The sequence below is a fragment of the Chrysochloris asiatica genome, unplaced genomic scaffold (genome assembly GCF_000296735.1).
Source record: "Chrysochloris asiatica unplaced genomic scaffold, ChrAsi1.0 scaffold00019, whole genome shotgun sequence".
Taxonomy (NCBI): domain Eukaryota; kingdom Metazoa; phylum Chordata; class Mammalia; order Afrosoricida; family Chrysochloridae; genus Chrysochloris; species Chrysochloris asiatica.
The window spans coordinates 2,736,775-2,749,975 of NW_006408537.1; the positions used below are offsets into that span (position 1 = coordinate 2,736,775).

Genomic DNA, 13,201 nt, shown 5'->3' on the forward strand with positions numbered 1-13,201 from the left:
AAATGAGATGACAGGGACCCTGCACATAAAAAGGCTCATTGTTTTAGCAGAGCAACAATGAAGTGTTTCCTTTGGATGGCAGAGCCACAAAGAAATATTCTATGCACAGGCCCCTAGTTAATTTTTCTCTTGTTGAATCATTCTCTGATTTAGTCATGATTTTATTAGTATCCCTTTACTTTAGATTTTGACTCTCCCACACTTTAGTATATTTTTTACTAAAAGTTAGAAGCCATATATTAGCTACATTTTATTCTACTTGTAATCTTAGGTAGTTTCAATACTTATATTAACAATGTTCTTAAGACTGCTAGGAGACAAGATTTGTCAGTTGAATTACTACCAGTTTAGGCTTAGTGATTATAAACATTCTTCCTTGTAACCTTAGTTTAAGACAATAAAGAATCCCTAAAAGCAACTAGGCCATAAATAAGGGCTATGGGTACAAGAATTCCTAAAAACAATTAGACTATAGATAAGGGCTATGAGAATCTACAGTTACATAAATAAGAAGTCTGATCAGTAAAATAGGGGAATTGTTTTCATAGCCTAAGTTTCCCTGATAAGTGATGTTTTTGTAGGCTATAAACAGATAGTGTATGGAGGAAGTTAAGGAAGTGTAAATTGCACCCGACAATTAGGATTGATGACTTAAGACTTAACAAACAAAGGTCAAGAAACATATGCAAAGGTTAACTGGCTTCTCAGAGAAAAGAATAGCTTTATGTAGGAACAAATGTTTAACTAAAAGGTTTCAAGGCGCCAGAATGTCTCATATGCCTTGAGATAATGTTACTTTGCTGCAATTTTTCATCTCTGTTGTAAATCTAAGGGTCGTAAATCATGAAGAATGTGCCTCAGAATAGATTGTATTTTGAAGACATTGATTACTATGAAAACAACGGTTTTTTTGGTAATGGTATATAAGAGGGTTGTGAGAGAGGAAAAGGGGATATAGAAATAAGAATAATAAAGCATGTAAGAAGATGATTTTGAATCACGACCCATCGGCTCTGTAATTCTTTCCACCGACGCCCACACCTGCCTTCGGAAATCCTGGAGTAAATTTGCTGGGGCTCGATCCCGGCAGAATTTTGTTTTGTTTCTTTTTACATTGAAGTGCAATCTGTTCTAAAGGCTATAGTCTTTGATCTCCATCATAAGTGTTTCAAGTTCTCTTCATTTTCAGGAAGCAAGGTTGTGTCATCTGCATATCAACCTGTTAAAACAGGTTGTTAATGAGCTTTTCTCCTATCCTGATACAAATTCTTCTTCATATAGTACAGTTTGTCAGATTATTATCAGCATACAGATTAAATAAGTGTGATGATAAAATACAACCCTGACACATACCTTTCCTGATTTTAAACCATGCAGTATCCTCTGGTTCCGTCAGAATGACTGTGTCTTGGTCCATGTACAGGTTGGTCCACACGAGCACAGTTCAGTGTTCTAGAGTTTTCATTATTCTCAAAGTCATCCATGATTTGTTGTAAAACACACTGACATACTATAGTATGTCATACAAAAGCAATCTGTTAAGGCCCGTATTATATTAACATTACACTAGGCCTACAAGGAGCTCTAGTAGCATAGTGGTTACAAATTGGGCTGCGACCCTCATGGTCAGTATTTCTAAACTACTAGCTGGAAGAAGGATGAGGCGTTCTGCTTCCATGAAGATTTACAACCTTAGAAACCCTGTACCGGGTTGCTATAAGTCGGAACTGACTCCACGGCACATAACAACAACAACAGCAACACTAGGCCTGCAGTCCTGGTGTGGCGCTGTAGGATAATCTCTCAAGCACAAGGTCAGTTTGAACTATGAGGTTGGTGGTTCAAACTCACCAACCTTTCCTCAGAAACCCTATATAGGGTTGCTATGCATCAGAACTGACTCAATGGCACTTAACAACAGCAACATCAAAGACCTGTAAATCACTGGCCTTAAAGGATTCCAAGACAAATCTTAAAAAGGAGTTAGACATATACCTTAAGAATATTTTTAAAAGCCAAATAATGTGACACACAAGTTAATAGAGAGGTAGGTATGAATTTGGTGTGATGGGAACTGTTCATTTCAACTGAGGAAATCAGGAGAAAGCTCCAGGCCTAGAGGACACAAGATCTTGAAGGAAGAATAACTATTTTTTAAATTGAGCAAGGGAAAGAGCATTTCTGAGTGAGTACCTTTACAAAAGGCATGTAGGTATTAGAAGGAGGCCTGGAGGAAAATCAGGACCCCCCTGAATAGGTCCTGAAGCATGGTAGGAGATGAAGCTACAACAGCAGGTTGCAGACAATCACGGAAAAACTCTTAGACTAACTCAAATACTGCAGGGTTTACATTTCATTCTGTATTCAAGCTAAAGGGAGAAGAAGAGGCACAATCAGAGCCATTCTTTAGCAACCATTGTTGCAGAAATGTTGGAACTCTGGAAGGGCCGCAATTGGGAAGCACAAAAGTAGCTATTAAAATAGCACAACTGGGTAAGAGTCGGAGTTAAAGGAATGACAGTGGGCCTGGGGCTGGGATACAGATGTGAGAGATACTGCAACTTCTGAGATTGCTGCCTGATCCCACATAGAGGAGGAACAGTTGGGTTCTCAATGACTCCATGTCTTCAAGATAAGATGGGGGCCACCATAAGAAGTAGAGAAATCAAGAGAAGCTTCATCTTAAGTTGCTCTTCTGTCTGCTTAGCCCGTCAGAGTTGTGTACCATCACTACTGAGATTCAGCTGTTCATGGCCTCCCTCAGATTAGTCAGGGCCTATGTAACTAGGAGGACAGGTACTTGTAACAGAGAGAATCAAATGCAGGGAATCTGATGATACTGGTAATGGAGATTCACATCAACAAGATCATCCCTAGGATGGAGGGATAAAGGGAAGAGAAAGTGCCCTGGGAATCTGAGGGGGTGAAATGTCCTGGCTTTGTCCTCCCTTTCCCTTCTTCTCACTCTCACTCTTCTGTCCTCAGTTTCCCTTTGGTTGAACCCGGCAGAAAGTCAGCTAACAAAAGTCTGAGAAAGTAGCCTACCAGGGTTAGTTCTCTGATGTACAGAGTTATTGTTAAGTGCTGTTGAGTCAGTTCTGACTCATAGTGGCCTTGCATAGAGTTTCTGAGAAGCAGCTGGTGAGTTTGAACCACTGATCTTGCAGTCCAGCACATTATCCTGCAGTGCAGTAGAGCAGAACAAAAAGTACTGGACCTGAGGACAAGAAGGCAGATGTATTGATTAGTTAATATTAATTATTGATAATGCTGGTCAGCCTTCCTACGCATCATGTAGAATATAAGATATCAGCTACGAGGTCCTGGGAGACATGGTTCACCTTGCTGGGGAGGGGGGACCAAGAGTGGGGTGACATGTAACCAACCATATCTGTATCCACTGACCTCTCATCTGTATCATTCTTGTGCTAGAGTTCTATATTCCTGAGGAGGAACTTTATTCTATATTTCCAAGAACCCAAAATTGAAGTTCCTCTCACTTAGAGAGTGTTTTGGGGACTGTATCCTCTCCTCCTTTCTTGTCCTTATCACACTCTGTTCTCTTTTGCCCTCCTTTTTCTCCACATCTGTTGTCTTTCTTCATGACCCCATCTCCATTTTTAATCCCTTCCTTCTTTTGTATACCTGTATCTCTTCTCTCTTCCATCTCTAATCCATTCCTGAATAATTGCATGAAATTGCATCTCAAAACACCAAATATTAACAACTTGTTTGTTAACATTCTGTGCTAAATGTATAATAAATATCACATCTTTAGAATCTAGCTATTAGTTCCTTGAGACTAACTCAAATACTACAAGGTTTACTCAACAAAACAGCTGTTAAATTCAATTACATGTAACATAGCTTTTCATCATTATTTATTTTTTCATTCTGTTTGTTTATATGAAAGGACCTTGAGTAGTTTATGGAATTGTCCTCAGGGAATCTAGCGAGGAAAGGAAAGATCAAATGAGAAGTCAAGATATTGGATACCAGAAGACTTGGATGCTATGTCAAATTTTATTTCCCAATGAACACTTAAAATAGAGCATGCCTCTTATGGTCCCTTCATATATATCCATAAATAAATTATATCAGCCCATAGCAAACATCTTAACTTGGCTTCCAACAAGTCATAGTTCCCTGAAAAATTAAGAGAAGACAAAAAAAAAAAAAAAGTATATGAAAAAATGAATTTCTATTTTCTTTTCGTCAAGAAGCGGATGTTCTTCTTTGATCTCATTTGGAGATGGAACTTTTAACCAAAATGGTGTCACCCACTCTCATGCATAAACGTAAATTACCACAAAAGCAGCAGAGCCCTATAAAAAGAGAGGAGGCAGCACCACACTTTGTAGACCTGCAGCAGCCACAAGCTCATCCATCCTCAGTGGATCAGGAGAAGTTACCATGTCTTCTGCGAGGACCATGCCTATGGTGAGTTCTGAACTGCAATGCTACACACTTGTTGATTTGCACCAGATAATATTTCTGGCCTGTAGACATGAAATTCTGTATTCTAACTACGAATATGGTCTATGTAGGAAAGGAAATAAAAGCTTGGGTAGATACTTAAATCATGATACAGCATTTTCAAGAACTGATACGCGTCAAATTGAATGGTGATATGAAAACTGAAAGATAGCTATATTGGGGCTAAACCACATATGATGCTGTACAGTAAGACAGAATGTTTATTAAATGTCTGTTTTTGGAGTACAAAAAAAATCAATGTCATTCATCTATGACTTTTTTTTTATATATATACAACAATGAGTCACTAACCTTGAGAATTTAAAATCTGTCAAAATGACCTTTTTTTTTCATTATTTTGTCCCTTATGCTTGGGCAACAAGACTATTTACTCTAATGAGATATATGTATAACTATTTTAAAGCCAATGAGCCTTATATTTTCAAAATATTTAACTGAAAACACTTTTTTTTAAATGTGATTTTATTTCAGAGTCAATGCATATTAGTTGGAAAACACTAGAAGATGTGCTTAAGGAAATATAAGAAGGCTGTGGTTTTAGTCAAATGCTTACCAGTGTTGTAGCAATAATATATTTATCATGAACATTAAAATAACATAGATTTTCTAGTCTTTTCATTCAAGGGGAATGCTTGACGTCACATAGGGTTTAACAGAATGCTGGGACTAAGAACAATGGTGCAGAAGGACTTTTCCACTAGAAAATCAAGCTTACTAGTCTCCCATTGACCTAGCAAAGACGCATGTGCTGACAGGAGGACAACATGGAAGTATTTTCCAGGTTTATTAAAATGACTGTCAGCCTAAGCATAATATAAGGAGACCTGGTGGCACAGTGACTGAGCACTGAATTGTTAACTGAAAGTTGGTAGTTCAAAACCATCAGTCACTCCCCTTTAGAAAAATGTGGCAGTCTGCTTCCATATAGATTTGCAGCCTTAGAAACTTTATGGGGCAGTTCTATTTGGACCTACAGGGTCTCTATGAGTCAGAATCAAATCAACCAAACTACAGTTTGGTTTTGAATGCATAATGTGTCTTTTCTAAGTGAAAAATTCCATAATCTTATAACATTTGGGCCATATAACTGGTTATTTCTTTAACAGATCTGAAAAATTAGTATAGATTATACTGGAACATGGTACGCTCTTTATGATTAACAATACAATCATCATCACAACTAATTTACGAACAAAAACCACATTCTAATCCTACCTTCCACCTCTCTCATTCTTCCCATCCAGTTTCTGCTAATGAGTCTGGTGGCTGTGATGATGGCAAGAACAATAGTCCCACAAAATCCAGGATGTCCAAATGTTGGGGACAAAAATTTCCCGCAGACTGTGAGACTCAACCATATCATGATTAACCGGAACACAAGCTTCAGAAGGGTCTCAGATTACTACAACCGATCCACCTCACCTTGGAGTCTCCAGTATGTATCTCTGTATTCTTCAGCACCCTTACACATCAGAGACTTCAGCTATATCACTTTGAGAATGATTTAATTCACTCAAATTAATCATTCAAATCTATCATCTATTTGGAAAAAAATAGATGTTTAGCACAAAGGATTAATGCTTGAAGAGTCTTTACCATTAAGAATGCTTGCTAAAAATAACTAAGGATTAACTGATGGTTTTATACTCCCTGCCACCCCACGTTCAGTGGAGGAAGTATAAAGTTGGGAATTGTCAGCCCTTTTTGAGTTAGATCTTACTCTACATTCCCGGTACACCCATATTTGTTGTAGTCTTGCTACACCTAGAATTTAGTCCCCATTAAAGATGAAGTGGAGTCCTGGTGTGGCACTATAGGGTAAGCACTAGATTGCTAACCACAAGGCTGGCAGGGCAAACCCACCAGCCACTCCTTAGAAATCCTATACGGGGTCGATATGAGTTGACACTTAACAACAAAGATGAAACTCAAAATATATTTTCAACATTTGACTTTGTGCAGATTAGCCTGAGTTATGTGGAGCTACAGATTCATCTGACTATAGCACTTTGTCTCCCTGTCTTATTACTAAGAAGAGTTCAAATAAATCATTCCAAAAGGTGAAACAAATCTTTCACTCAGCTGGAGGAGAAAAAGAAAAGGCTTACATTTTGTTTCCAGTGCTCACATCAGCTCCTGGCTCCATCCTACGACTGTACCTTTAGATAAAATAACGATGCATTCCCTTCTTCCAAGGCAGGCAGCATCAAGTCACATCAATTCCAAATCAATTCTAGTCTTGGTCTTTTTTCATCTATCAACTGTACCCTAAATAAGTTATCTTTTATGTCAAACTTAAATCTTTTCTGTAGTCTTAGCCTATTGTACTGTGTTCATTCCTCAGAGAAACTGGGGAACACTGAATTTTGTTCTTCTTGTCAATAACACCTGATGTGCTTAAAGATCCAACTTTTCACCAGTCTTCTTCCTAGTACCAGCACTTAGAGAATATGTAATACCTAGAATTACCCTGTGAACACTTGCCTCCTTTCTTTCACTCCTGCTTGATTACCTTCCTGCTTTCCCAGGAACTCATTCTCTTTCTGATTCTGTCTCCCTCACAGCCGCAATGAGGACCCTGAGAGATACCCCTCTGTGATTTGGGAGGCCAAGTGCCTCCACTTGCACTGTGTCGATGCTGAAGGGAAGATGAACTACCACATGAACTCCGTCGGCATCCAGCAAGAGATCTGGGTCCTGAGAAGGGAAAGTGGACGCTGTCCCCACTCCTTCCGGATGGAGAAGATGCAGGTTACCGTGGGCTGCACCTGTGTTAAGCCCATCATAATACACAAGAGCTGAGAGCACCAGGCCAGATCTTAGGCTCCCCAAGCAGATAGGCATTTTGGGAAGTAGACCCAGACCCTCAGGAACCTTCATCCTTCAAAGTCCCAGCTCCATTTCTAACCAAACTCATCAAAGATACTTAAGAGAACTCATCCAGCTAACACTTTGGTTCAGAAGCAGGGTCTGAATTTTCTCCCTCTCTCTGTCCAAGGCTTAGACTGAATTTTGCTTCTTATTTGCTTTTCTTGCTTTAAGTTATTTATGTATTTAATATGTCTTCAGATATCTTTGGGGCAGACGATTCCACCTTGTTTTGTTTTTAGAGACAAGATCCTAGACTTTCTAATTTTATTATTTAAAAGGAGAAACCTATATTTATATGAGCTATTTATAGATCTATTTATGTGTCTTAAGTCTTTAGAGACAAGTGAAATCTGTTCTGCCTTAGGAAAATCTAAATGGATTAAACAGTATTTGGAAATTCTGAGTTCTTCTAATTTATAGATACAGGATTTTCTCCTCTGTTACTTAAGAGTTCATGACATGGCTGGAAAGGGAGAAAAACCAAATCTGATTTCATATTTATTAAGTTAATTATTTAAGTTGTTAAGCTCTCACAGGAGAGTCAGCAAGTCTAACTCTGTTCTGTCCAATGCTTGTAACAAAAATATGTTGTAAAAATAAAGTTTGGGGAGAAAATATGTTTCCTTGTTTCTTTTCTCATTAAGAGTACTTCAGGGAACTCAATTCCTCCCTGACTGGAAGAGTATGCAAATTAGCCTATAGAGTCAAACAAAGCATGGCTTTGAGGAATGCTCTTGACCCATCAGGTACAAGTTCTAAATTTTAGGTGCCTTCAGGACACCAGAGGGCTGTGACTCTAGAGCTATTAGTCAGTACTGTAGAGACAAGCAATCGATAATGGTATAAGCAAATAAAATAAGGGCCCTGGAAAACCACATGTCTCTATGAAAGATCTTACAGGGAAAAGAAAAGACCCTGACAGAAATATTACCCAAAGTTTGACATGAAGAAGGAGAAGGGGGACTGAGAGGTACCATTGTTTTCCGTCTAGGAGACTGACAACTCAAATCTACCTAGAGGTACCTTGGAAGAAAGACATAGTGATTTTCTTCTAAAACATCACCCACCGAGCACGGTTCTGCTCCGACAGACATGTGGTTGGCTTGAGTCTGTCGAGTCCAGGGCAACTGGTTTGGGGTTTTGTCTTGGCCTCTGATCTCAACTCAGGGTTCCTTTGAAGGCAAATGCCACCCAGAGATCAACGAATATGTCTTTACCCTTAGGGCCACCCTATTCCTGTTCCCTAGCATCTGACCCAATGCAGCCTCAGACAGAGAAAGAAACTGTTGGGGAAGAGTACACTTGAAGTCTGAGAACAGTTCAGTTCAAGTAAAATAAAAACTGAATCATATTCAATTCCAGACTAGTTTCAAGTTTCAGGTTATAACCCTTGTTCTCCCCATGGCCCAGATTGCTGTTTGCCTTGCCCTCTTTCTGGAGGTCTCTGAAAATCCACAGGCTGGACTCATGGGTTCCTTGAAGCTTCATCTTCTTGACTGCTTGCTTCAGCCCCATCCAGAGGCCCATGTCATTTCTGGGTGTCTTTCCCAATTCCAAATTCAGGGCGGACTTCCCCAACCCCCCTCTTTTCAAGGCTGTTTGGTACTCCTATATCAAGATTCTCATGGCCAAATCCTGTCACCATTTTCATACAGGAAAACCATCTGCAGTCTGACAGTTTCTCACAGACTTTGTGTTTTAAAACCTCTCATTAAAAATCTGCTGCTTATTTCCTGTTTTGCCTGCATAAAAACAACAAAAAAAAAGTTTTTTGGCCATCAAGTAAATTCCAAATCCTAGCAATACCAAAGGACAGAGTAATACACTTTCCCAACAGGGTTTCCAAGGCTGTAACTCTTTATGGAAGCAACAGAGTAAATTACCCAGTAATCAAAGTCAGCATAAACTTACTTTTGCTTACTTGTCTGTAGTGAACAATTTCACCCACTGTATTACCACAGATGTGAAATTGTTCAGTACAGATTAGGAAGTCAGCACAAGTAAAGCCACATTTACCTTGCTTATCAGATAAACTATCCCTGAGAAGCAGATTGCCACATCTTTCTCCTGCAGAGCAGCTGGTAGTTTTCAACCATGACCTGTTGGTTAACAGATAAGTGCTCAACCACTGAACCACCAAGGCTACCTTTTTCCTAACGTTGTTGTTGTTGTTGTCAGGGGCCATCGAGTCAGAACCGACTCATAGTGACCCCATGCACAGCAGAACGAAACGATGTCCAATCCTGGGCCAACCTCACTACCGCTGCCACATTTGAGTCCATCAATGATGCCACCTGGCCGATCCATCTCATTGGGGGTTTTCCTCTTTTTCTCCGACCCTCCACCTTACCAAACATGATATCCTTCTCCAGCGACTGGTCCCTCCTGACAATATGTCCAAAGTATGAGAGATGAAGTTTGGCCATCTTGGCCTCCAAGGAGCACTCTGGCTGCACTTCTTCCAAAACAGATTTATTGGTTCTTTTGGCAGACCATGGCACTTTTAGTATTCTCCTCCAACATCACAATTCAAAGGTATCAATTCTTCTACGATCTTCCTTATTCACTGTCCAGCTTTCTCATCCATATGAGGTTATTGAAAATACCATGGCTTGGGTCAGGCGCACCTTAGTCCTCAAGCTGACATCTTTGCTCTTATTTTCCTAACATAGTGGTGGTGAAAATAAAAATGTGTTGGTGTTGGCATGTGGGGCAAGAGAAAGGAATGGATATCCCTACTTACAGATCATCATTTCCCACTAGATTGTTTTTCTGGAAATTTATTTTGGTGTGGGTGGAGCAATGGATAAGAGGCATTTGCTTTCTATGCCCCTTCCTCTCCTAATATGGTTCACTTTTTGTTTCCGATTTTCATTTTCTTCAGTTAGCACTATCATACACTTGGCACGGTATCCGTCAGGTAATCTGGTTCTTCCTTTATCTCTTCTTCACTCGTAACACCCACACACCACTAAATTAGTTTCATTTCACTTCCTAAAATTTCTCAAGTCATTGTTGCCCTCATTATCATACTGTTTAGATCCAGGACTTCATCTATTCTCATTTCCAACATCAGTTATTGCTACAATTTCCGACTGTTCTTGCCACCATTGCTCCAGTCCCCCTCAATCCATCCTCCAACATCTATCTATTGTTGTTAAGTCCATTGCGTCTATTCCAACTCATAGCAACCCTGTGTAGGGTTTCCGAGGAGCAGCTGGTGAGTTTGAACCACTGACCTTATGGTTCAAACCAACCTCAAAGTTGAGTGCTTATCCTACGCTACACCAGTACGCCAACATCTATAGTACCAAATTAAATATGGCAAACAGTGCCCTCCGTAGTCTGACCTGCACTAGTTCATGTCTCATCTTGTGCTGCTAATTCCCTGATGTTTTACCCTTCAGCAATAGTGAAGTTCTTATTGACCTCAGAGTCAACGTCATGAGGTGGCCTCAGTCTTGAATATTCTTACCATCTTCTCCCCTCCTGTTTCTCTATTCATATTCAGTTATATTCTATTCAAACTCTGCCCCCTTCCCAGTTATATTGCCACCTCCCTGGTAGTGGTGGTGGTTATGTGCCATCAAGTTGACTTTAACTCATGTTGACCCTGTATAGGGTTTCTGAGGCTGTAAGCCTTTATGGAAACAGAAAAGTTCATCTTCTCCAAAGGAGCAGATGGTAGATTCGAACTGCTGGACTAGCAATTATTAGACCAACTCATAATCTACTACACTCTCAGGGCTCCTTTCCCACCTCCCTACTCAGGTGTGAAGACTCCACTCAAGTATTGTCTCCTCTAAAGAGACTCCCAGATCCATCACTCTCCTTCATTGCAGATCAGGCTTGTTTTTGTTGAGCTCCGATGGTACCGAGGACAGTCTTTATCACTGCTGTTACAGGCCACACTGACTTACCTGCCTAAGCATTAGCCTCCTAAACCAGTTTGTGGTTCCTTGGAAGAAGAGACACCAGCATGTGGACTGGCACATAGTGGGTGGTCCATATTGAACTGAACTTGAACCAATAGCCCATGATGTTGTTGTTGTTGGGTGCCATCAAGCTTTTCTGACTTGAAGCAACACTATGTGCGACAGGATGAAACACTGCCTGGTCTTCACCATCCTTGACATCTTTATTGTACTTGAGGTCATTGTTGCAGCCACTGTTTCAACCCATCTTATCTTGTTCTCTGACCTTCCATTTTACCAAACATGATGTCTTTCTCCAGGAAATGGTCCTTCCAAATAACATGCCCAAAGTAAAAAAGAAGTCTCAGATCCTTGCTTCTAAAGAGCATTCTGGCTGTACCTCTTTCAAGCAAATTTGTTTCTTCTCTGGCAGTCCATGGTCTATTCAGCACTCTTCACCAATACCATAATTCAAATACATCACTTCTTCTCCAGTCTGCCGTATTTGTTGTCCAGCTTTCAGATACAAACTGAAGTTTGAAAATACCATGGCTTGGGTCAGGCACACCTTAGTCCTCAAAGTGACACCTTTACTCTTGAACGATTACTCCCCTCATTCAATCAATGATAAACTTCTCCTCGGCTTCTCTTATGTCCTCCCTCTCCACCTTAACTCCAAGGTTACTGCAATAGTTACATCACAATATGATCTTGACTGATCCCTCTGTCTTGCTTCTTATGCTTTATAATTTAGTATCCCTCACCATTTGGAGGGAGATTAGTCATGGTAGGTCAGTGGTTCAAGCTCACCAGCTGCTCCTTGGAATCCCTATACAGGGCCACTATGGGTCAGAATCAACTCAACAGCACTTAATAACAACAACAATAACAGTTATGGTAGGTAATGAAGAAGTGCTGCAACAGACAAAGCCCAAATAAAGGTATATTTCTTGTCCATGTTACCGTCCAACAGAGGTCTTTAGGGGACTTTGTTCAACCCAGTCATTCAGGAAATCCAGCTGACAGAGGTTCCATCTCCTTATAGCAATGCCACCTAAAACTGTGTTGTCCAATACAGTAGCCACTAACCGCATGCAGGGCTGAGCATTGAAGTACTACTAGTCCCAATTGAGATGTTTTGTAAGCATAAAATACATACTGGGTTTCAAAGATGATATAAAAAAACACGTAAAATATTTCTTTAATAGTTTTCACATTGATCAATGTTGAAGTTATGCTTTAGATGAATTGGATTAAATCTATTATTAAATTTTTAATTATGGAAATTTAACCATTTAAAAAGTTACTACCAGTCATTTTAAATTAAATATGTGGCTAACATTATGTTTCTGTTGGATGCATAATCAACAAAGAAAATAAGAAGACTGTTGTGAACAGTTTTTAAGGCTTAGCCTCAAGGCAGGTGAAAGTTCAGTAACCCAGACCCAAACCAACACCAGTGGAGATTGGGAAATGTAGGTCTTTCTGTATGCTCAGGAAGAAGAAAATGAAATGGGATTTGGCGAACACAAAGCTTAATATTTGTCACTGCACCTATGAATAAAGTCTCATATATAACATTCTTCCACAGTTGTACAATTCCAGGCAGCTGAGCTGTTGCACGGCTACTTTCTCTTAGAAAAAAAAGCCTAAATTTTAAGTGAGACCAATAATGTAGAAATAATCTTGAACCCATTCTAATTTTTTTAAGATTGTCTTCACAAATTTTGGCATTTTAACAAATTAGGAATTTGGGGAATACCTCAGAAGAAACTAAAGCATGGCTGTGTTTTGTTATAATTCATGCATGGTTGTGTTTTTTTGTTTTTTTTTTAAATTAAATGTTTTTATTTTGGATTGAGTGAAAGTTTGCAGGGCACATCATCAGCTTCACATTCAACCATTCATATAGCTTGTTT

At 39.6% G+C, this 13,201-nt stretch overlaps 1 protein-coding gene across 1 annotated transcript; it reads left to right on the plus strand.

The window, feature by feature from the left end:
- Positions 1-4,413: 4,413 nt before the first annotated feature.
- IL17A (interleukin 17A) lies at positions 4,414-7,299 on the plus strand. Its single transcript, XM_006835768.1, has 3 exons — positions 4,414-4,440; positions 5,742-5,932; positions 7,062-7,299. The coding sequence occupies exons 1-3, from the start codon at positions 4,414-4,416 to the stop codon at positions 7,297-7,299; spliced, it is 456 nt and encodes a 151-aa protein (XP_006835831.1).
- The last annotated feature ends 5,902 nt before the right edge of the window (positions 7,300-13,201 follow it).